Here is a 26,800-nt window from a genome sequence, read left to right on the forward strand (position 1 = left end):
TTAGTACAGGATAATTCGTCTTATGTTTAAGTTTATTTTATAAATCAAATAATAGGCATAAATGTTTTTGTTTCTATGTTCGATATTAATGAAAAACGTAAAATCGCTTATGTCAACTTGCGATATTTTACCACAAAATTGTTCTTGCATTTACATTTCTAATATAATTATTAAGTCAATAAAGGAAACAAGAATACAAATAAAAACACAATTGTGGTTTAACAGACCTAAGGTCATCTTAGAATAAAATTATGAAATTTTAATACCGTAGCGTTGTTTGAATATAGAAAATTTGGGTATTTGGGTATAGTAAAAGAAATTATTTTGTTAATGCAGTAAAATTTCAGATACTCAGAAGTTTCTAACCAAATTGAAAACTATGCAAATAATAAGAAGAACGCAATAAACTTTCAGCGACAATATTTAAAGGGGAGGAGGACGGTCTGAAAAATGTGCATTGAAGATATTTTTTCGGCATTGCATGTTTTACATAGACTTTGCTTGACTTTGACTTTTCAACTTTTCTGCCGTTCTTCTAAGAATAAATGATTCAATGTCGTCTTCCAATTAGCCAATTGAAGCTTGCTTTTCGGTATAGACAGAAGCTTTAACATTGTCCCACAAAAAATAGTCCAAAGGCGTTAAATCGCACTATCAAAGCGGCCAATTGACCGGTGCCTAAAGTAAAATAAAATGTTCACCGAACTCGCCTCTCAATAAGTCCATTGCTGAGTGTGACATGTGGCACTATTTTGGGCAAAAAAAAAGTTGGATATTATCTCACGGTAGCGCTCACCATTCACAGTTACGTTAAGATTCTCATCACCTTAGAAAAAGTACGGTCCAATGATGCCACCAGCCCATAAACCGCACCAAATTTGGCCAAAAATGAGCTTCGTCGCTGAACACAATTTTTCGGTAAAAAGCGCACGATTAACTTTCTTAACAGCGCACTCATTTTGATAATAAAATTCAATAATTTGCAAGCGTTGTTAGATTGTAAGGATACTCATGGTAAAATTATAGACCAAACTGAAGATGTTTGACAGTGAAACAAAACACAAAACGTGCGTCAGCTGTTTAAACCAGTTTTGCCAAAAAGATAATAGTTATTGGTGGAATTGATCTTTTTTCAATGTGACGTTCAGTAAAAAAACAATGATTTATATTGTCACGAACGTTTAGTTTATGTTTATGAACATCATCAGGTGTGATAATAGCTAAAAAATCGCCCTTTAAAACTTTCATAGTCTGTAAGGTGTTAGTTAAGTGATTTGAGCGATCTCTGTAAGAAAAATTGAGTTCCGGCTCTTGCATATTTCTTGGCTTTGTGCCCCTTTTTTTATCGACCTCCATAAAAAAAATTCTGAAGCTGACATTTCAGGTTGCTTTTGAAATAATATGTGATTTGTTAATTGGACACTTCAGCAGTACTTTAGATATGTTTTAGGGTCGTCTGGATTATTGAAGTATAAATGTGCATTTCATTCCTCAAAATCTGCGGAATCTTTCCACATATCATCAAATTTAGATGTTGCGGCTTTACAGGATTTCTTAGTATATTTGATTGATCGAGCAGTTTATTTGAAAAAAGATGATAAACATATAGCTTTTTTTTGGTTGGTGCTGTACATACTTCTAGAGTTCCATAAGGAAGTCAAATCAATCCTTACTTACTTACTTAAGGTGGAGCTACAATCCTAGGCGGACCTGGGCCTCAACCAACATGCGTCTCTAGCTAGCTGTCTCCAGTTTCGCACGCCAAGTTAGTTGAGGTCCTCTCCCACCTGGGTGCGCCACCTGAGTCGCGGTCTTCTTCTACTGCGCCGTCCCTCGGGATTGGATTCGAAGACCTTCCGGGCTGGAGCGTTGATGTCCATTCGCTCTACATGACCTAGTCATCTAAGCCTTTGGACTTTAATTCTGTTAACTCGAGAGAGAACTTTACTTCTCAATTGCCTTCAAAGTCCAAAGAAGCAGCGATTTACAAGAGTTATTCTTTGTGTGATTTTAGAGCTGGTGTCGTTGTCTGTGTTTTTATAACACAAACGGATAAGTTTGTCTGGGATGCCAAAACTAGACATTGCTCTGTAGAGCTCTTCCCTATGGATGCTGTCATACGTGGCTTTAAAATCGATAAAGAAATAGTTTGTATCGGGTTTTTTCCAAGATATGCCGTGTGTGAATATTTGGTCGATAGTGGACTTTCCTGGTGGCAGAGAAGATCTTATATGCAATGTTAAGGAGACTGATGCTAACGAGAGATGGGGGAGAGGTGTTTCCACCAAGGAACCTCTCCTTATCTAGACGGCAGCGGACGAATTCTCGAGATGGAATCAACGTTGGCGTCTACAGTTCCAGTAAGGTTAAGCGACTAAGTGAACACCATAGGGCTTCTTCGACATATTCGGATCACAAGCCTGTAATTAGCGGTTTATCCGGCTCCCCGTCCTTGGATAAGTATCTGGCCGTTGGAGTGACTTCCTGACTACGTAAAAAATACCTTAGTTGCGAAGCATCAACAAGCCTCGGATACGGACAGATTCACTGTCAAATCAGTCTGTAATTTTTTTTAAATTCAATAAGTCAAGTATTTGTTTTTAACTTATCACGACTTTTGTTTATCTTAAATCTAAAAATGTTTTCAAGCGGTAAAAACCTATTTAATGTTGTCTGTTACAATAATGGCGAATTACCTTCCACGAACCGCTTTGTCAGTCTATTCAGTTAATTCGGAGTTGGTGACTGCAACTTTGAGAGTGTACCCTAGGTATTATGCATTAACAAGTTTAGTGCAAAAATTTCTGTCTTCATATTCTTTGTGCGATATTGTTGTGTCAGTGAGATAATGGGTTGGTCGTAGCAAAAGATCTATTGATTGATCAGTAAGTTTCACGGCGACGTTATTTAGAACTGGGCATCACTAAGACCACGTTATGACGTATTTTGCGTAAGGGTTATAGTTACGCCCATTCAAGATCAAGCGGGTTCAAGGTGGACTTTTTGAAGTGACATGTACGTTCTCCAATTCGGAAAGTTGTCAAGTCACTATTAGGAAGCCCTTTACTTTTAAATATATCAGAATAAATACTAAAACCTTTGATTGATCAATTTTATATTTGGTATTTGAATTATTTTTTATTTTAAAACTTAATTAGGAGAAAATAAGAAACTTCTAACATTTGTTGCGTTATTAAAAAAAGTTCGTATTATGATAAACAAACATTTTCGACAAACCATTAAAAAAGCTCTTGCAGTCTTTTATAAAAATAATCTCTCAACAAAGATGCTCCAATAAACCTCACTTGGATTTGTAATGATTGCCATCTAGTGGATAACCTATCTAACTAACTATCATTTATATTACCAATTACAAAATGTTTGTGTTTTATGAATACTAGAAGAATGTACTTGTATGTATATGCCATTGCTTTAGAGTTGTGACTTTTCCCACAACATTCCACTTACGACGACGGCACTAAACAAACGTGTGATATTGTTGACAAACTAAGTCATTGACTTTTTAATGTTGTATCGCTGTGACTTTTTGTAGATATGAAAACCTACATTCTCCTCTTGTCACATTGTCTGCCCTATGCTTCTCATCACTTGTCTTATTTGCTATTGCGTGCGACTCAAGAGCTTGATAACAGGTAGACGTCTCGACATCATCGTCACTATACCAACAGTGATGATATCAAAGTTCAAAAAACACCGTCTCAAATTGTACAAACCTCAAAAAATGTTTCATTCCCATAGTAATTATGGTGATGATTAATGACGATGATGAAGAGTTAATGGCGACGATGGCGTCGTCATCAATGTTCTGTGTTACATCAGCGAAAATGTAGTAGGTACGATTTAACTCCATTACACCAAAGGCTATAAATACCAGTAGCTGAGAAGTTAGAGAAATGTATCACAGATAAGATACAAAGCATAGTCGTTCCTACACACGTGACCTTATGGACGATGATCACCAAGTACCAAGTGAAGCAGCTGCGGCTCTATAAGAGTCGGTAGTCTCGTGCTTGGTATGTTGTTAGTTTGTTATCCCAAATCCATCGCTTTATCCTCCATCGAGTACATTCCTAGACCTACGTTTACCTGATAAATTGCAATGCAGCAGGACTTTTTCAATTCGAAACAGACAATTGGTGCAGTTCTTGTATAGTGTCATGGTTGTTGCTTTGACTATATGACATTTTTGCTCGGATGCAGAGCACGAACAATGTCGAGACGGGACAACACAATCATGATGATTTTCTACCTTTTCAGAGGGATTCAGATGCAGTTAAATTTGTTTTATTATTTTTTTTTTGTTCTTTCATTGTTAGTTTGAACTTATCCAAGCATTGAATTCGAAGGTTGAAAAGAAAGTCGAACAAAATGTACAGCTATCTATATGTACATTCTTTCATTCAAAAGAATAAATAAAAGAAATCACTATTGATATACATAACATATCTATTATATGTTGGACTTGAAAATTGAAATGTCTTTCAAAATCTTTTATTATCGGTTATCGATTTTAAACTGCATTTTATTATTTTTTTCTTTCGTTTTTTTTGGCAATTTTCCATTTTATTTCTTATATCAACGAGTTTAAAATTGAATATTCTTCCAAAAGGTAGTGAAAGCAGAAACGAATGTATATTTTCCTTTAAAATGAATAAACCACTAGAAAAATGCTTGTTCGGGGCTTTGTATCAAAAAAGACCAAAATGGGGTTATTTGTACTATACAAAATTTGGTAGACTTAAATCGTGTGGTATTTTTCTTCGAGTAGTTTGTGCAGAAAAAAAGGAATTTTTGTTTGCAATTTCCTCCACTGAGTTCAATTTTTCTATTTCATTAAAAATTTGTAAATTTGTGTGTCTATAAACACGAAGTTAAACTTGTATTACTTAAAATTGTTCAAAACTTAAAGGTTAATTGTTAAATAACTTTTCTTAAAATCTGAAAATAGCGCAAAGTTTTCAAAACTAACCCAAGCGTAAGAAAACAATTTGATTTAGTGTTAGTGAAAATGGATTCTTCACTTTTTAGAGATGAACGTGTTTTTATAGTTGAGTTATTATTAAAAAAATTAATGAAAGTTAAAAATTCTAAATTCAATAGCAAAACTTTGGAGAGTTTTTGGTTAAGGTCCAAGAACATGATTATTTTTTAAGAACTTAATCATTTCTGCCTTTCATCCGATAAATAAAATAAATTGATACATAAAAGGAATCGTCTTCTACATAAGTTGTTTTACCTTTTACAAAACCCTAAGAATTAAACTTAATCTATTTTACAAAAGGTCAGAACTTTCTTGATTTTTCAAAGACGATAAACAAGAAAAAATAGCTTGTAGAGAGATTACAGCTAAAACCACTTAAGTCGAGTTAAGAGCCTTTACCTTTTGACCACAGATATATTGAATAACTCTAAAAGCAAAGTTAGAACTGTATGTTTGAAAACATCCATATTAAAGCCAGTGTCAATTATCGACTGATAACTGATAAATTTGAATGTTTAACTAGCCGTTTAAGAAGAGTTTTAATATTTGTTTCCTGTGCTCTTCCGTAGAATATGTGCATGTTCCAGGTTTTCCAATAATTGGTCTGGCTGAGGCGTAAGGCACTCTTTGCTGTAGTTTCTGATGCATATAGGTAAAAGATTGAGTATTCCTTCCATTTCTGCAGTTTGGAGGAACAACTTATCGCCCCTGTTATGCCTATACATGCCAATCTCAGTACGCATGTGAGTGTTTTTAGATTTTTAGCTTTCTCTACAGCATTTCACCATGATACCATAAGTGAGTACTGGTCCGAAGATTGCAATGTGCACCCGCCCCATAATTTTAGAATTCGGTCTTTAGTTCTACTGAAGATCCTTTTCCAATGCGATCTGAGATTTTTGTAATATCTCTAATGAATTTGGACACCAGTTCAGCTTTTATCCAGGATTACTCCTAAATATTTAGCTTGATGTGATAATTTGAGTGATATTCCATCTATACTAGGGCTTACATTGTTTAATATTTTTCCCTTATTTGTGTACTAGGTCTGTTTTAAGGGGGTTAGTGCACAGTCAATCCACAATTTTTGTCCATCTACAAAGTTGTTAAGTTGTTCACTTAAAGTTTTTAGGAATGTCCCTGTCACAAGTAGAACTACTTGTCAGCGTAGGCTACTGCCTTCACACTACTAGGCTAGTAACGCGTGGTTTGATTGAAAGTGAATTTTAGCTAAATTCCCTTTATTTATTTCAATCATAGTTGAAAAATATTTCTCTGTCATAATAAAATGATATGATATTTGAATCATTCTTTAAGTAGCATTAACTTACAATTAGTCGAAATTCTTCTAACTTAACTTCAAGAAAGCAATAACAATATACAAACATTTTATTTTGCCAAACTAAATACAAATTCTCCCTGAATTACTACTGATGGAAATGTAATATCTTCATGATGAAAAAACAAAAAAGCATAGGTCCAAGAATTCAGCCCTGTGGCACTTCTCTTCTATTTTAATAAAATCTCTGATAAACAGTTTCCGAAATTCAATTAAGTTGATTTTAGATAGAGCGGTGAATTTGAGAAATCAGTTGAATTGAAATGTTTATAAAACAATATTCTTTGGGCTATGAGACTTTAAAAAAGCATTCGAAATTTAATTTTTTTGTAATTATCCATTTTTAATCCTATATTTTCATTTGTTGCTCTTATTTTTTATTGTGTCAAAAAAGCCTTTCCACCTCTATCAAGGACATATAATATATAATTAATATTTAATTACCAACCACAATAAAAGTTCATTAATTTTTGTACATCAGTATAACTCTACTTTCGTCTGCAGGTATTGAAGTGATATTTTGCAATCTCAAGAAATTCGAAATACGAGCTTTTCTTTAAAGATATTAAAATCGAAAACAATTCCACGCAAATCTAATCGAGTGCAATATATAAGAGTGAATTAAAATTAAGTAATCTCTGAGAGTTACCCAATATTTACAATATTTCTTGCAATTTTTTTTTATTTTTATTGGGAACATAAAACCCACAGTTCACTAAACAGTAAACACACGTCTTAAACATCTCTTTCACACAAATCTATGCAAAAACATATCTGTATAAAAGTTAAAGCACCTATTCTATATGTATCATCTATAACGTAGTCCAAGTGTAGGATGGCGCCTCTAGTACTACCAGTCGCGCCAAACCATAACAATAACAAGCAATGTATATTTTTGTTTTAAAGATTTGATTAAATGGGTGAAGTATTTGTTTTCTAAAAAAAAATCTAAAAAAAATTAAATTATACAGAAAAATAAAAGGAAAAACAAAAATAAGAACATCAGAATCAGTAAAATAAAACGAAGAGTCAAAACAATTTAGTATAATATGGGATTTTTCATAATTGGGTTTCATTTTCAAAAGGCTGATAGTTTGGACAGTTGTTGCTTTTGAAGTTGTCACTTGACAAGTAGAAAATTGTTTATTTTTTTCAAAAATGGAAAGATGTAAGGTTTAACAGCGCGTTTGATAGTTTTCCTTAAAGAAAATGTCCTATTCAAAATTGAATTCTATTGAAATCTTATGTAATTGCACTCATAGTTATTCAAAGCTTTTATCAACATTATTGAAAGTGACATTTAAACGAGACACACCATTTCCCCATTAGACCATAAAATTATTATAAAAGTATTTTCTGTGCCACCGAAATTCTCCAGCAGAAACGTACAACCATGTCGTCCATTGTTTGTTTTATAAATCAATTTTATTAAGAAAGTTTTTTGTTGCTCTTTTGTTGCAAAAAATATTAACATCTGGCAAAAGATTAAGTAATACAGTTTCTTATCGACACACTGGCGTGGATAATACACAATTTACATGTCGATGGCGGTTGCAAGCAGATACTACACTCTACACATTTACCGACAAGTCGCCATATGGTACTGGCAATGGCGATGGTGATGGCGTCGACAGTGTATCCATATTTCTACTAAGTTGCCTATAAAACACATAACCCTATAGCTTCAGAGAGTTGGTATAAAAGGTATAGGGAGAAGCAAGTTAGGCGAAGTTGAAAGGGAAGGTGCAGTGTTTTGTATCAAAAGCAAACCACCCACTTTAATTGACAATCCTCGTTGGTTTCGACTCGTTGTTCCGCTCTGAGTGCAAAAGTTTCCTTTTCTCTCCCGATACCCTGCCCTATCAAGCCCAGCCCATGCCTGTGCTGGTGAAGCGCAAAATGCAAAGTATCTGTACCTACTCGTATGTGTTGTGTAGGTATTTGAATTGCTGAATAAAAGTATCTTAAGCCATTTATTAACGAGTTATTAAATATCAAAGGTTCTTCTGTTCAAAACAAAATTCAACAGCAGCCAGCTAAAGCAAAAGCAACAGCAACATCAACAGAAACACATTCTTTGCGGTTGGGCAAGTGGAAAACCTTTATTACGGTCCTGATGGTATGAGAATGTATAGAGTGCCTAGATATATGAAGCTCGCCTGCCGCGTTGTCGTCAATAGTCAACAGATGAGACGGTCGCGGTTGGGACGAATACGAGTGTCTCCTGGTTTTCAGAATTCACATTGAAGTGGTGGAATCGTTTTGGAAAGTAAATCGCTTGAAGAATCCATTCACAGCTTTAATATAACGTTGTGTCGGTCTTGAAAGAGACTTTAATTCAATTGTTCAGTCTGGGCTGGGTATAGAAGTCGAGATTTTTCAAAATATACCTACCAACCTAACTATGTACATATATCGTCGACTTACCATACATATTAACAAACCAGCTTGAATGAGATTGTTTTCATATACTCGAGTACAACAACGGCTGCTTCGTCGAGGAATGGCGACATTAAGTAGGTATAGAGCCTTCTATATTCTCACTTAACCATTTGAAGAGGTATTAAATATACCTACCATCTTACTGTTGAATGTTCTCCTGTGAGAATACAAAAATCGAAAATGCTAGCTAGCTTGGCTTTTTCGAAAAATGAAAGGCACATTGTAGCATCAAAGATAATTTTATCTGTTGTAAGGTTGGTGTGATAAGAAAAACGTCAACTGAACTATCGAACCAAGTATTTATCTTAAGAGGCTGAAAATGCGATGGATCTTTCACGCTCTAATTGTGATTGGTTCTTTGGTTTCTTTCAAGTTCAACATGAAGAAATAATACAAAGTTATTAAATGCGAAATTGTCGAATAAAAAAGAAGTGTAGGTTAAGGATAGTAATAGTTTAATTCAATCATTAAACCAGCTTATACATAGTAGACCATCTTTATCACATTGACACTTGTTTCCTGTTCGAAATCAGATCACTTTATTTTATAAATTAGGTAGCGCAGCAGTCCGTTGAGAACTAGGGCCTAGTGACTTACAACTCTCAACCATTCATATGTGCGAGAACTATTGTCAGGGAATGAGGGGACCTACAATTTTAAACCGAATCCGAAAGACTAATTTGAGAAAGCACTTTTAATGACAAGAATTACTCTTGAAGAATTTGTCAATTCCTCGCAAGAGTCAGTAACTCTGCGCGGGCAGAGATCAAACCCATGACATCTAGCATGACAGGCCAACATACTTACCATCATGCCACGGGTACTGGTTTTAGAAATATCATATTTATTAATTTGTGAACCGGAAAGCTCTCACATTGAACCAATTTTAAAAATAACGTGTCATAAGAAAAAGAATTTTATACGCAATAAACAAATTTTGCATTGAATGTAAATTTATAATTTGTTGAAAAACTTAACTGTTTATTATAAACAAATTTAAACAATCTCTTTGAACTGATGGTTTGTGTATCTGAACTAACTAATCGAATGCACAAACCATTTTTTTCTTTAAGTTAGTTTCCCAGTATTTTCTATATTTTGGGATGAGTTTTTTATTACCTTATGAGCTGTTTAAAGATGAGCTAATCCAAAGGCGTAATGTTTTTGTGGGCGGTGAAAAAAAAAACTGGTGTAGGAAGGAATATAGGAATGTGAATATATTATAAGTTAATAGGGAGTCGTCAATACAATTTGATGATTTGAAATTTATTAAATTGTGGTTGGGGAGGTTGGTTTGTGAGAAAATCAAAACCTAAGTCTGCTGTGTTGCAAATAATATTGAAGTGAAGTTTTGACTGAAACTAATTATCTGCTCACCTGCACAAAGATCTCTCAATAACAACGTCAAATAAACTCAGTAATTGAAGACACTCTGTTAATACTTCTTAGTTTAAGCCTTAGGATAGCTTGAAAATTCTATTTTTAGATGAGACGCATTTTCTTCTCGGTACACTTTAATGTCTAGAAGCCAATGCATTCACAGTCTGGTGATAATTTTGGTGCAGTTTCATTATTTCACCATTTCTCTTCGAAGCTGGAAATATATGTTGTGTCAACATTGGGCGTTACAAATCCATGGGTTTGGAAGAAATCTGTTTTATGCGTGATGACAAGCTATGTTGCAATTGCTGTCTTGGTTTGACTGATTATTTTTTTTTGTGGGGAACCGGCAAAGACCGCTACTATGCCAACAATTTGGAGACGGTTTTAACATTAATCAAGGACAATATCATCTAAGCAATCCGTAAGCTAAACAATCCTAAACCATCAAATAAAAAATTAAAAATACGCCATTGCGTGATAACAGTTGAGATATTAGAACCAACCTTTGATTTTTTGTTATCGAAAGTAGCAGCTTTTACCGAAATATATTTGTCTTATTATAGACAACAAACTAAATTGGAAACGTACAAAAAAAGCTATTGTAGCTATCTTTTATTGGAAAAAAGGTATTGGTAAAAAATAGGGCTTACAACCCCGAACTACGCATTGAATATACAAATCGGTAGTCAGACCGATTTTAATGTACAGTGAGGCAGTATGGTGGATTGCTTTATGAAAAGCTATAAACCGCGAAAAACTAAATGAAGTTTAACGTTCTATGTATAAACGGATCGCTTCGCATGGCCCCACCTGCGGCACTGGATACCCTACTCTACCTAACACCTCTTGATATAATTAGCAAACAAATAGCTGCAAACTCTGCTATTAAATGCAAAGCTTCATCGCAGTGGGTTACCAACAACTTTGGCCACTTCGCAATTCTTAAGTCTTTAGAATCAATTCCAAAGCATACAGTCTACATCTACATCATTACCCAATCTTTATCTTTCTCGATCATTCTGGGAGGATAGCACATTCCTGGAAGATCAGTCAGTCCACTTTTACACAGATGGATCAAAAATAACATTAAGGGTTGGTGGAGGTGTGTTCTCTGAACAACTTAAGTCCGCCTTCCTAGTCATTGCAGCAATATCCTGGGCTTAAAAAACACGCGATCATCACCTATATTTTCTCAGACTCTATCTCTACAAACTACAACAGTCCATAACCTTTGATCTAATGCAAATAGCACAAAGGTTTAATATTCACCTTTGCTGGGTGCAAAGTTCTCCGGGCCAAGAAGGCAAACATCACCACGTGTTAGGTCACAACAAATATCTGGCCTACACTAGATTTAAAGCGATCAAGGTGCTTGCTTGCTTACTCAATCGGTGTCAGAGCCGGGGACTGTCTAATAAGAAAACACACTACTGGGTGCAGTAGTGCCGTGTCATGGTGGTTAGTGTGTAGGGCTGTCAAACAAGTGGTCTTGGGTTCAATTCCTGCCTGTGCCACCTTAACTAAACAATAGTTTTTACGGGTACTGCCTCTTGACAAATCCTCCAAGAGTAATCCTTGTCATGAAAAGTGCTTTTTTCAAATAAGCCGTTCGGATTCGGCTTAAACCTGCAGGTTTTCTTCATCCCTGACAACGTTACTCGCACACAGAAATGTTTGAAAGTTGTAAGTCACTAGGCCCTAATTATCGATGGACTATTGCGCCACCTAAAAAAAAAATACGGGGCTAGGCGTATTCTCAAATGATGTGTATGGATGAGGAAACAGTTCTTTAACTCCTCTGTACATGCCCTGCTCTAGCTCAAAAACGTAGTTAGACTTTAACATTTCGTAGACATAAATGGTTTCATTGAGCTTACAAGAAAGCCTCAAGATTCATGCAGTATCACAATAGCCTTTAAACTGGCCTAAGTGTGTCCTACTCCATCACGGACAGCCGCTTTAACTTAACCTAACAATACAATATAATTTTTATTATGTAGATAATTTATTAAAGAAACAACTAAATGGTAAGAAACAAAATCATTTAGTTGCTCACTCATTCAATTCCTAATCACTGTTATAAAGTCACAGTTCAATACCATCCACCCATTTTTTTCAAAAGTCTTGGTCTGTTTCTCCGAAGCACTATTTAAATAATTTTTAAAGTTGGAGAATTTGCAATAAAGAATCCAAAGCAATCAATTTGTTTTAATCCATCCCTACAATTCTACTAACCGCTTGTTCTTTAAACAAAATCGACTTTATAATCAATTTTTAGTATTAAATAAATTATTTCAATGTTCACTTTTTCTTTCATTTTCAGGTAAGGACATTTTCTATATATTTTCATTTTAAATCGTAAGTAAAAATGTGTTTATAATATTTAAAAATTCAGGCTTAACTATGGCACTTATTCCGGGTTGCGTCCTCATTCTTTTGTTGCACTTAGTCTATTTATTGATAAACTCTCTCTGCAGAATTATTTCAATTTTAATATCTTCTCTATTTTTATGCAAAATCATTTAAATATTATCTACACATTATATGTTTTTGAGTTCTTATACAAATTTCGCTCAAAGTTTTTAGTCAAATACATAAAAACTGTTGATCCCTACATAAAAGGCTTAAAATTATAATTTATGCACAACTTTGAAAACCATCAACAGCTTCGTATATGGAATTTGAAGATATTAACTTTCTTCAATTTAATTATATGCCATTACTCCTTTTGGTGCTTCATTTCCTATAGAATGTTGGCATAGGTATAAAAGAAATAAAAGAAAAGAAGAAGCCATAGACAATACAGCACTTGAACCCTCTCATTTCTCTTTGTCTCTTATCCTTTCTTTCTTTGTAACACAAAACGCAAATAACTAAATTCATATTTTAAGAAAAAAAAAAGTTAAAATAAAACTTCTTGAGGTTTTTCACATTAAAAGCCCCTTTGTTGCACATAGTGAAGTCATAAATAGATATAAAAATTCAGACCTAAGTAGTTTTGAACTCTACACTATGAATGCTATAGTCAAAGGCAGAATTACGTGCTTTACACTGCTTTAAAAAAGGAGACATTAAGAGGGAATTTCTTTTGACCTTTTAGAAGAGCGATTCAAACTTTAAAAAATTAAGTAAACTTAACGAAAAATCACTTCAATGTAGACTTTCACTTGGTCCATACGAATTATGCTACAAAAATGAAGGTATACATTCTAAGTCAAATAAAATATTAGTTTAACATCAAATCAGCCTTTGACTTTAAATTTTATATGCCCAAGACCGCATTTAGGGGAGTTATGAGGGCAAAGTGAAAACTGCAAAACCATTAAAGTGAATTCTTTTACTATTAATGCGATTTTCATTTTAATATATGTTTTTTTTGTTGTTGTTTTTGTTTTTCCTTCTATGCCGCAAAATTTATTCCATATTATGATTTTCTCTTTTTTGTATTACTTGAGTTGTGAAGTGTGTCGAGCTCGTGGATTTGTCTCGTGGTATCGTAGGCTTAAGCTTAAGCTTTGGATGAGTTTATGAGTTGAAGCATTTTAGTGGCGGCGGCGGTACGACGACTGATTTAAAGCTGCGGGCACTCCTATTTTTTGTACAACGACAAAAATGCATTAAATAGATAAGTACATTTCTATTAAAAAAAAAGATGAGTGCAAAAGAAAAAAGAATCTATAGAGAAACCTTTAGAGGAAATTATTCAACTCAAATCACTTAGACGCAACGCACTTTAATGCATACAGAAGCAGGTTGACAACTTGAACGACGCAAGTCGACAATAAGTGTGTCAAACTATTCTATACTAGTTGATCTTAGATTAAATTTATTTGCAAATACAGCTTTTTTGTCACTAATGTCTTGTCCTAAATATATATCAACTTGAATACAAAATAAACTTAACAACTATGCCCAATTGTATATTTAAAAATGATGATAACACTGTAAATCAATGGTGCGTGTTCGTGTCTTTTTTATTTAAATTGAAATAGTAATACATTTTCATCAAACCTTTAGTGGTTGTAAAACTGACATAAAAGAGCTAAACAGCGATTTGACGGCCAGCAAGTTCCTGACGATTGTCAATTAGGAACACTTTTCTAATTTTTTTTGTTAACATTTCGAACCCAATTTAACGGCTGCAAAGCGTATTTTAACTTCCTTTATTTGAGAGCACAAATGATTTCATGTGACAAATCTTATTTCACATTCGTAATCTTTTTCTTAACGCTCTGAACATGCACAAATATGCTGGCTTAGATGGTATCAAAGCTATTGCTCTGACTGGGGGTCCCTAACTCTAGCAAAATCACAGCGTAAGCTTTATCAACTATCCCACTCCTTAGCCCTCGTTCCAAATAGATGGAAAAAAGCGCAACAGTCTCTTGAGAACTAGGGCCCAGTGACTTACAACCCTCAACCATTCCTGTGTGCGAGTAATGTTGTCAGGGATGTAGAAGACCTAGAGTTTTTAAGCCGATTGTAAACCGCTTACTTGAGCAAGCGCTTTTCATGACAAAAATTACTCTTAGAGCATTTGTCAACTCCTCTCAAGAAGCAGTACCCGTGGAAAAAACCCTTTGTATGGTACAGACATGACAGTCCTACGCATTAACCATCACGCCACGGGTTAAAAAAACCATTTGTCATATCCAAAAATAGCAAATCCAACTTGCCCTTAAACTTTCAAACTGATTAAAATATCTGCTAAAAAAATATCTCGAAAACATAAGCTTTTGACAGCAATAAGTCCACAGCTGATCTTATGGTTTAATACAACTGACAGTTGGAAACGTTTTTTTTTTAAACACTTTAGAGTCAGGGTCTCTTTTAAAAAATGTGGGCTTTCAAATTTGATGAATTCCTTCTTCAGACTGTTAAACACAAGTAGTTTTGGATCGGTTTAATTCTCACTTTCACAATACTCAAGTAGATAACTTAAGTTTTTTATACACTACTAGTTGCTACCCACGGCTTTGCCCGCGTGATAAAATTAAATCAAAATATAACATAGAGACATTCTAGAAGCAAGTGTACATGAGTTAGTTGGACAGCTTTGTTTTGTAATAGTTAAATGTTAATTATGTTTTGTATTTTGGCTTGTGTTAGGCTATAATTGTATTATTTTTTACTAACAACTTGCAACATGCACTTATAATGAGCCTCTGATCGTAGTTTGAAGCTTTGCTATAGGCTTACTACTTTCTGAACTTCTGAAGTGTAAAAGGAGGGACCAAAAGTAACGATATCTATAAGTTAGGAACCACGGTTTTTCTAGGTTCACCCTCTCCCTTATTTTTGCGCCTTATTCATTGTTATAACGAATTTAACTTGAATGGAAAATCGAAGGCTTTTGAATTGGATTGGTAAAAGTTGTAGGAATTATTTGGATTCGAGAAATGATTATATTTTCAACCTTTCCAACGCAACGCCATCGCTTATGATATTAGCACTAATTATGTTTCGCCCAAATTCTATGATAGGAAGTCTTATACTGTTACATTATCAAAGCGCATCTAAATTTAGCACAAGCATTAATGCATGCCTAATTTAAATTTCAGCTTATGTGAACACACACCGGACAGCTCAAGTAAGTTAAGGGGGTCGTCTACCTTCGCGCTCGGTCCTATTATTCAAGGATAGATTGCAAAAAAAACTACACATGATATTTGGATAATTTTTTTTATTTGATTAGTCAATTCGTGAACTTTAATGAAAAACAAAAAAATGATGGTGATGATTTTTTAAATAAAATTTGCCCTTGAAGCGTCGTTGAGTGCACTACTGACGGTGAGATGGATTAGAACGGCTGGCATGATATCTCAGCTTCAGAACCTTGAAACAGAAAACAAAATTTGTTTATTAAATTTTAGAACGTTGTTTAGGTCCAGAAAAAAGTTTTTTGGATATTTGAAAATATCACAAAATGGCAGCGATTTGGAAAAAAATTGTTTAACCATGTTTTTCAATCTAAAAAATCGAAAAAAAACTTGTTTCTAAACCTAGCGAGATGTTTTGTGAATAAGTAACCCTTAACAGATTAAGGATATCTTCTAAGGTTTCGTCAAAATCGTGCCAACAGTTTTGAAAAACGCGTTTAAAGATAAATGTTACAATGTAAATAAACAAGGCGCGAACGTAAACCAGAATTCTTTTGATCAAATCCTTAACAGAGCATGTTTTTAGTTATGTCTAAATTAGAAATATGCACACAAAAATCGATTTTTTCAAACCGTGACGATATACTGTGTATGAAATACTCTGTTTTGAGTCCACGACTATTGACAACTACTAGCTCATATATTCCGCTTCTTCATCAATAATTGAAGAGAAGAGAGAAACTAATCTTCATGTATTATACTTTGTAAATCAGGACAAACATGCCTAATGATAAGCTACTAATTAGTGTTCTAAAAAAATGATTTATTGAATATATTATTATTAGTGTTCCTGGCCGATCTGCCCGAATAAACTGGAAATGAAATATTTTACCCCAATAAAAAGTAGCTTAAAACACTCTCCAGCCTTGTAACTACCAACACTCAAAAAATGGTGTCATAATATTACTCCGTTGCGACGTGAAAGACCGACAAACGAGCAAACAAACAAACTTTTATTCCCATTTTTAATATTAGTATAGATTCAAAGAAGAGCGTTCAAAATGATTGGTGACAATAAAATCGTTGATTCATTTACCTTACTTGCACGCACACCATCGTATGTAACTTGCCTCATCCTAATTTATCGTTATTTTAACGGATTATGCTCTAGTGAGTTGTCACACTCGCAAATCCAGGTATACTCATAGTCATCAGTGTACCTTCGAGCACAATTTCAGTCGTACTGTTCTGTTTTAGAGATCCATTCTTGAGCTCTACTACACGAATCTGAAAAACTTTATGACACTTTACAGTCAATACAATATTCAAAAACGCCAAACTGCTAATGTGCACCGACATCTCCTTTTAAACCCCTTCACACATTCCTAATTTTCTCACAGTAGCTTTGAAATAAAAATGATACAACAATCTTTTTGAAAGTACTTAAAATTTTACCACTACATAAACCAATCAAAAACAAGTTAATGCCCTAAAACAAAACAGTTTACCCCACTACAAGAAAATCACACTTTGATTGAATATAAATATTGTCCTTTCTGAAATGCTTAGCCTTTTCTTAGTCCTTGAAAATTTGATATTATATTAAAGTTTCATCTAATGTATATCTATCCCTTCTATTTTCATCGATTACTTATCAAAAATATCCAATTGCAAGGTTTCCCTTTTTACCCATTCATCCACATATCTATATACACATCAACAACAAACCATTGAACCTCAAAATTAAGGATTAATAACTTCAATCCAAAGAAAACAATAAATTCTATAAAAAAAACGGATATTATAATCCTTTCCTCGGGGAAAAAATTTCGAAAGGATCAAATAAACAAAATATAAACCTTTTTCTGATATTTTTCTAGATAAACATGTAATCTGTTTTTTTTTTTCAATTTTGATAAACCAAGTTCTGCAAGTCTATAAAAATTCAAAAATAATAAAACTGATGTAAAATATCTATACCTTTCCTATTTAGAAAAAAAATCAATAAACCTATCTGTTCACCCACTCATATAAACAAAAAATAGATTGATGTCAAAGATTCGCTTTCGGGATAAACATATTTTGTCTGTTTTTGAATTATAAAGTTTATATACATATACGAACATTCAACCTATGTGATGTGTGTACATAGATGCGACTATAGGCTTGAGTTATATAAGAATTCATTATGATTTTTTAATCCTTTTACCCTTGAAATGGTCGCATAACAAGCGTGTCCTCCACAAAGGATTCCTTATATCATCATTCATCACCATCATCAAAAGCGGATTGTTACCTAGGCTACCTTAGTTATAACAACAGGCGACAAGTCAGTATTTTTTTTGGCTTGGACTGATTTAAAAAAAATCAATACTCTTAAATTAAAGAGGCTTGGTTAGACCAGTAGTGTAGTTCTATAAAGAGTGTTGTTTTCTCGAAAAAACAATAATAGCCCTACTTTATGGTCCAACGCCTTCACAAATTAAAAAAATCCGTCCCTGATCACCATCCCACGGTTATGGTCATCTGTCAGTTGACAAAGTAAATAAAAATGGCGCCTACTCGCGGAAATCGAACCTTTTTGCTAGGTACACAATTCCACATGTAGGTATATGTTATGTAGAGTTAATATAGATTTTTCGATTATCCACAGCAAAAAGGGTTGTCCGGAGCAACCCCTGTGATGCAAAGTCACCCCATTTGTCACCAAAACATGCTGTGCTGAACAAACGCTGATGACAAACGTGAATGTTGTAGCTATTGTGTTGTCGTCGAAGACTCGATGTTACAACACAACAGAATACGTATATATGGGGGAGTTTTTCTTTTTTGTAAAATTTTGTTGTGGTAGCCGCATAGAAACAAGCAACAATCCTCACTCAATTCATGCTCGTATATCTCCTGTTTTTGACACACCAGGATATTTTCAATGAGCCACTAGACTTTGGGTTCTTGATTAACTTTTTGTTGTTTAATTTTTTTTTCTAATTCTACAAATCCTTCCTGATAATTCACAGGGATGTTCAAAAATCAAAACAAAATAAAAAGTAGGTACTTACAATAAATTGACAAGTGTGCCATCTTATACAAAGAATAAGGCTTGAGAGCTAATTTTTTTTGAAATAACGACGGTACATTATTTTAAGTTTCTCTTCCAAATATTGTATGATGTAATAAAAAATTTGTGCAAAACTCAAGAAGCTACAACCAAGGAATAAAGATGCAGCTCCACCAAAAGCAATTACAAGTTGATCAAAGCTGAAGACCACTCGACGTCTGATACCCATTTTAGGTAGACTTAAGTTGATTAGAAGAGCCCTTGCAAATTTCGCTTCATTCTGTAATATAAAATATAAAGAAGAAAGATGAACAACCTTAAAAGTATTGGAGTATTTTGACATGTTTATTTTTAGAATGAAATTTTACAACAGCTAGAAAGGTTCTTCTTAAGACTTTGACATATTTTAGCTTTTACTTCGCTCAAGATGAGAGTTTAAGAGCAATTTCTGCGAATATTAAGATGAATGTTACTTTCTCAGAACAATATAAGGTTGTTCTACAAATTCACCTCTTTTTTGTCTTTCATGTGTCTTGTCCAAGTAAAAATGGTATAAAGCGTTTTAAATTGACAAGTGCGCACGAAATTATAAATTCTGACAAACTTTTTGAAAAAATATTATTAATTTCTAGGAAGAATCCAGTTCCATCGAAAAATTCTGATTTTGAGAAAAAGCTGTGAACTTTAGTCACTTTAAAAAGATATTTTAATACATGTTTGTTGTTATTGGTTTTTTCAGTGTTCAACAATAATAAAATAATGTCAGCTACAATTCGTCTAAAATATGGCCTTCGAAGTGGTTTCAAATCACCAACTCTGAAGAAAATTTAGAGGTAGATTTTCCTGACATAAGTCATTCAACAAAATACATGGAAACAGTTCGTGAGAGGACTCCTGATAGTCTAGTCCAAATTTTGGAACAAAAAGCGGATGCTGAATTTTCTCCAGTTTGTTTATTATTTTAAGCTAAGCTTTTACAGCTTTCGTGAATTATAAAACACTCTTAATAAAGGGTTTTTAACAACTTGCGCAATCGGAGAACGCATTTCGCTTCAAATGTTTCATCGACTTCAATTCTTGAGTCAGCTTAATCGTGTATGGGTGTAAACCAAGATGACCAATTCTTGAGACCGTGGAATTGACTTTTTAGACCGTTTGCTACGGACGCCTGAGCAGCAATGATATTTTTGCCACTTTGACTAAAAACTTGGAGAAAGTTGAAGTTGAAATTGAACGCACTTCGAATTTCTTGAGAACATTTTTATTATTTGCAGACTTTGCTTGTTCGTGTACTTTACCACGAAGACAATTTTAAGTTTACTGAATAAATTGACACTGATAGTTGATTAAGATTAGTACAAAGTCGAGTTCAAAAATTTAATTCTAAGTTGTCAAGTTGCTTTTAGAAAACCCGATAGCTAGACGTTGAAAAACATTATATAACAGCCTTAAATGTATCGAGCTTCATTTTAACTAAGTCAAGACCTTGATGAAATCCCATTCTCAAATACTTCATCTTATGGTTTGAAGACCCAGAAATGTTTGCTATCAAAAAATGTCACTAACTGAAGTCATCAGCAATATAAAAAGTCTGTTATTTAGGGACTACTGCTTTCTCAGTCTGTCAATTTGAGATTCTTTTGCTACATATTTTTGTGTTTTAGTAAGATTTGTCATCTTTAAATGCTTAATATGAATGTTCCATAATTTAGAAGATTAAATGAGAAGATTGTAAACTTACGAAAACATGAGCAGTTGTCTTGAGTGCAGTGTACTTATGTACCGCGCACATTTCCAAACATTGATCACACTTTGTATTCATCCAATTATTCTTAGCTAAACAAAGCAATCCTTTTATATTACAAATTGGTCCCTTAGGACCAACAACATAGAAAAATGGTTTACATTGACAAAGTTTTAGAGCAGCATTTATTCGACATTCAATTCGACATAATATTGGTCTATAAGTCTGAAAAATTTCCAAAAAATAAAACTTGTTTTAAAATTTGTTTTTCAAACAAAAAGAAGGTTTTAACTTACTTTGAAGTATTTTAAATTATTTTCATTAGAAAAACGACATTTTCTATAATTTATCGGAACATTTCGAACTTCTTCTTCTGCAGAAATTATTTCCAATGTAACATCGACATTAGAAATTTCGTTAGTATTGATTTCACGACGTATAACTGATTTAATATCAGGCTCTACAACATCTTTGTTATTGTGAATGTACTTTAAAAGATGATATTGATAGAATAAATTTGGAATTTAGTTGTTATATTCTTTGTTTGACTTACAGCAACAATTTTATCACCAGAATCAACATTTGGTGTTACTTTTAAATTACATAAGTCAAATGGTGTGCACATTTTTGGTTCAGTATCCGTAAGAGGCTCTCTAAAAGTATAAAATAAACATAATTATTTATATAGGCCATAAATACATCTTTGCTACATTTGTCACCTTTGAAAACCTAGAGGATTTTGATATTCGTATAAAAATGATGTGGTAAAACACAGTCCAACTTCAGTGATTACACTTTGAAAGACCGTTGAAGTTGTATCCTCTTTTGGTCTATAAACCACTGAAAAACTGTAATGCAAGTCTCCACCAAGAATTTTATTTTTTCCAGTTTTATTTGTAAACTGACTGGAATTGATCTTAAAAAAAATAGAAAAACATTTAAACAAATCAAAACTATAAGATTTTAATATCAATACTGACATCCCAAATGGTTTTCAAAAAATCAACGTTCCTAAGGTCTTCGTCGTTTGCATAGGGCTTAAGAGTTTCCAAATTATTATATTCGATTTCAATTAACACTTGGAGAAATTTCTTGTAGTAATCATGTTTCTTGTCACCAGTTGTAACGTTCCATTTTCTCACAAAAAAATAAATAAAAATTAATTCGTATCCAATAATTGAATTGAAAGCTTTAAGAATCATGACACAAAATCTTGACCTTAAATCTTAAGAAAATTATTAAAAACAAAAATATTAATTTAATCCAACATTTATATTTGCACTTACTTTTGAATTATTACATCAGCTTGTTCTTCGTCAAAATAATTGGAACACATGGTTACACCCACATAAGGAAACTCCCGAGTTCCCATAATACGTTCAACACCAAAAACCGTCGGATTGTCCTTATAACGTTTAAACTGATTCCAGCACATATCCACAGATAAATAAGTCCCAATAAATAATAAAATTCCCCAAAGAATTCTCTCCACCAAATGAATATCTGTACGTGCAATATACGAAAATCCATGGATGGAGGCTTTCTTGAAAATCTTCCGTATTAGCGTTCTCATTTTTTAAAGCAAGGGTTTATACTTTCACAGAAGAAGACGTGCCGGATCGTCGTTGTAATCGAGAATTATTTAGATATCACATTAGCCGAATAAAAGGATGTGTTGAATGGTGAATCCTTTTATATGAAAACATTTTTCATTGTTTAAACGAGTCGCCAAATGTTATATGAGGTCGATTAAGATGTATCATGTTGCCTAATGGCGTTTAGATGTTTTTAGAGCAATTATGTAACAGTAAATTATTGCAATAAACATGGAAGGGTACAATGTTTGTTTGCCATCATGACATCATGGTTTTAAAACACCCAACTAATGTTAAAATTTAAGATAAGACTAATGTGTGATATGTACCCGACTTGTAGAATATATTATTTTTATAAATTAAAACATTTTTTGAATTATATTTGAGGACGCAAAGAATTCTCTAATTGCAAAATTATAATTTTGTTAAAGTTTTTTTTTTTTATATATATAATAAGCGCACACTCGAGGGATAATACTACCCTTATTATGTAGACACAGTGTGACATAAGGAAAGGGGGAGAGGGGTTGAAAGGAGATGTCGGTGCACATGGGTTTTTAATTCCTGAATATTGCAATGGCTGGGAAAGACAGAGTGTGGCAAGGCATTCCACATTCGCGTAGTACGGGTAAAGAACGAATCTCTGTACTTTACAATACGACCGAAGTTGGGCTCAAGGGTATATTGATTAGCATTACTAGAAGCGCGAGTATTACGGTTGAACTGTTTAAAGGGAGGAATGCAACTCGCTATTTCACAAGAGCATAAATCGTTAAAATAAAGGTAAAAGAGGCAGGCAAGAGATCATTAATTAAAATGAGAAAGAGTGTTGGAGATAGAACAGAGCCCTGGGGCACACCAACATATACTGGGTGGTTTTTAAACTTTAACCCATCCAATACAACATGTATTGAACGATTCGAAAGGTAATTACTAATCCAATGAATGAGGGATTCATAAAAACCGAAAGCACGCATTTTCGGTAAGAGAGCCTGATGCCAAACCCTATTAAATGCTTATGAAATATAAAGTGTAATAACCTTACTTTTCCAAAACGATATAAAAATTTGCTCCACTGTTTGGTGAGATGAAACATGAGATCAACAGTGGACCTACATATAGGTACGAAAACCGTATTGTCGGCCATTAAGAAGCTTTCGATCTTCGAGATATATCTTGAGCTTATAATTAATCAGCGTTTCCATGACGCACCTTTCTTACAAAAATCTAAAAAAAAAAACGGTTTCAAACAGAAAAAGGCAAATTTGTTTAAAAGTATGTTTTGTTCTTGTAAAAAAAATCGTCTCCTAAACAATTAATTTTTATCAAGTTTTCGCAATAAATTAAGATATATAAAAATAATGTTTGGAAAGGGTATTTTTAAGCAGATAATTCAAATCAAATTTTGGAATCGCAATCATCAACAATCAACTTCGAAACTTCTTTTTCAAAACTATAAAAGCATTAAACTTTGTTAAAAACAGATAATTTTTACCAAAAATACTATCAAATTGCTTTCACATCCTCAAAATATTGACAGAAAAGAATTGAAGTTTGAATTTTTAATTGTATAGTTATCGAAGTCGTTCAAATATCAGTTTGGCTTATTACAAAATATTTAATTTGTTATTAAAGTTTTATAATTTAATTTTTACAAAAATAGTCAATGTCGGGTTTTAACATTGAGAATATGAATATCCATTGTTCTAAACAACTTGGACAAAAGATTATTGATCCTATGTGAAAATATCCGGACTTATAGTATCACAATACAACGAGCCAAACTTTCTCGTATTTAACTTAGTGGACTGTTTTCAATTGCTCGTCTCCGAAATGTAAGTCTTAATTTAACTCATTTTGAGCGTTACTCTGTCCAAAAGAATGTCTTATTTTTAATTGTCTTGGTGATTTGCCAGGGTTTCCGCACTTCATATTACAAAAGTGAAAAAAGCACTGATAAATGTCAAAATGGCTACCATTAATACTTTATAATTATTAAATTAAAACAAAGATATTCATTTTACAAAAATCATTGATCGAATTCTTAAGATGCGAATTCCTAAATACAGAATCATAAATCATAACACCTGGAATATGGTAATAATGGAATTGTTTTTCTTCTCTTATCTTTTGCAAATATTTTCTTCTTTATGTTATGATGCCTTCTCTTTCAGTCAGGACGTTTTTTCGCTGACGTTTGTTGCAACTGTTTTACTTTTGGCTGGCAAAACTACTGGTTCGCAAAAATAGCAACAATTTCCAAATTGGACGACTAGTTGAAAGTTGTTTTTAACCAGGTTTTGGTCACCGAGGAAATCCCAGAACAATGGAAGAAATCCGAAATTAACCTTGTCAACAAATAAGGCAAAACGGACGATATAAACAGCTATATGCAAATTAGCATCATATCTTGAGTTGATAAAGTATTTGAACAGCGCCTCTTTTATTAATGAAAGCTATTCTTGAATTCAACCAACCTTTTGAGCTGGGTTCTCAGCAATTGACCACTGCATTTCAACGAACACGTGAAGTAAAGCAAGGTAACCCTCTTTAACCAGAACTTTTTGAGCAACATTAGAAGATATTTTCCGTAAGATCAAATGGGAAATAAACGGTAAATATTTATCGGATATAATATTTGCAAATGACAAACTAAGCTAAACGATTTTTTTTATGAAATGTAAAAAAAGTAGGCTTAACACTCGAGAATAGAATTAGATGATATCAGTTTTGATTACGGGGAAGACTATAAATAGTTGGGTCAAATATTTTGTTATCCATCGACTCACAAATCGGCTAACTATGGAAAACTTTGCGAAAAGACCTTGGTCTACATCCATACAAGATTAAATTGATGAAAGAACTGAAGCCGCTTGACCACCCTAAGCGTTGTATATTCGTGAATTGGAGTAAACAACAACTTGAAAATTATTCGGATTATACCATCGACAAATCATCTACAGCTATGAGGCTCATTTCTGGCTGGATTCTGAATGGATTCGTCAATAAACAAATTGTATTGGTCAGCAATCCACACGAAAAAATTACGGTTTGGTGTGGTTTATGGGCCGGCTGCTCCATTTTGCCGTACTTCTTCCGTGATGAACAAGACCAGCAGCAGCCTCAATTCTATGATATGGACTTGGAGAATATGTGATTCCAGCAGGACGGCCGGCCGGCCGGCGCGGCGCCACAGGCCACACTGCGAATGTCACGAACGTGCGATTTGACGCCGTTAGACTATTTCCTGTGGGACAACGTCAAGTTTATGGTTTATGCCAACAAGCCAGCGACGATTGATGAACAAATATTAAACGTGATATTGCAGCGGTATCTGCTGATTTATTCTTGAAAACCGTCGAAAATTGGGTTCAGCGTCTGGTCGTTCTCCAAGCCTCAAAATTACGTTCCATACATTATGACATCGAACGTACTTTCAGAGGAATAAATAATTTCATTGATATCACAAACCGTTTTTGTTTTATTAAAACAAAAAAACTTTTGTAGCCCTCTTATTGAACGTCATCCCACTATGTCTTCTAATTATAGAATTACATAAGAACAAGTCTGAAAACAAATCACTCCCAAAAACCATAAATTGTTTCAAAAAATTTCATACATTTTTCATAGAACACCATTTCAATTTCTGCACTCATTCATGATCTAATGATAAAATTGTAGTCCCTTTACGTAACTGACTTTCATTTACGTAACGTACCTAAATACTTTTACTGCCACCCATAGATTTTTTCATCTTAATTGTTTGAATGACCCTTGTCATACAATTTTAGCACATTGAAAATATGACCCATTATAATTTAAATCATTTTCGTTTCGAGTTCCCTATTACCCTCGTCCAGCGATAATGAAAGAAATAAAAATCAATTCAACGACTATGACACTTCCAAACCAACAGAAGGTTTTCACATTAAAGTGCCCTAATATAAATTCCCAGCTCATTCTCCCTAAACTCAAAGGCATTGGAATATAGGCATAGGCAAATCTAAGGCATTCTCTAGAAACAAAAATGAAGTGACAGGAATAAAATTCCACACAAAAGTTTGTCCCTATTTTTGCTTATTTTGTTTTGTTTGTTCCTTTTTTGTTCTGATTTTTCCTATGTCAACATTATATAAAACACTGATGGTTGTTGGTTTTTGTCACACATTTTTATGTACAGCTTTGGTCAGAATAACAGGATCACAACTTAATTATTTATGATATTATGTCTTGCTTGCAAAACAAAAATGGTATCATTTAATTTTCTTCTACTGGGTTAAAGTTATCTAGCTGGGACACAAAAAACTTTCATGTTAAATTCTTTTCAAAAACTGCTCCAATTGAAAAATTTTGTTCGAAAAATGGCCGTTCACGCATGTTGATGATCCAAATGCACAATACGCCATAATATGTTCCGTGAGAAATTCATAACGACAAAAGAGAACGACGAGGAATCGGCAATTTCGGGTGTTCGGCAACACTTTCATTTACAGCATCCATATTTTCAATGAAACGAGCGAAACCATAATTCACAAGTCTTACAATATCTGTTACCAATCCAGTCTCTTCAAATTTCTTCACAATTTTGATAAGTGCTTGCGTAGTTGGACGAATACAATCTTCTCCTAAAGCACGAT

General features: G+C 33.6%; 2 protein-coding genes across 12 annotated transcripts in view; one reads left to right on the forward strand and one right to left on the reverse strand.

Annotated features, from left to right (window-relative positions):
• Window positions 1–26,800, forward strand: part of LOC129952583 (putative mediator of RNA polymerase II transcription subunit 26) — a 254,982-nt gene that overhangs the window by 102,455 nt on the left and 125,727 nt on the right. The gene's annotated exons all lie outside the window — the stretch shown is intronic.
• LOC129952584 (sodium channel protein Nach) lies at window positions 18,271–22,304 on the reverse strand. Its single transcript, XM_056065253.1, has 7 exons — window positions 21,855–22,304; window positions 21,549–21,705; window positions 21,288–21,484; window positions 21,122–21,221; window positions 20,865–21,056; window positions 20,566–20,793; window positions 18,271–19,104 (listed from the first exon to the last, which is right to left on the reverse strand). The coding sequence occupies exons 1-7, from the start codon at window positions 22,139–22,141 to the stop codon at window positions 18,874–18,876; spliced, it is 1,392 nt and encodes a 463-aa protein (XP_055921228.1). The 5' UTR covers window positions 22,142–22,304; the 3' UTR covers window positions 18,271–18,873.

Source organism: Eupeodes corollae, chromosome 3 (genome assembly GCF_945859685.1).
Source record: "Eupeodes corollae chromosome 3, idEupCoro1.1, whole genome shotgun sequence".
NCBI lineage: Eukaryota > Metazoa > Arthropoda > Insecta > Diptera > Syrphidae > Eupeodes > Eupeodes corollae.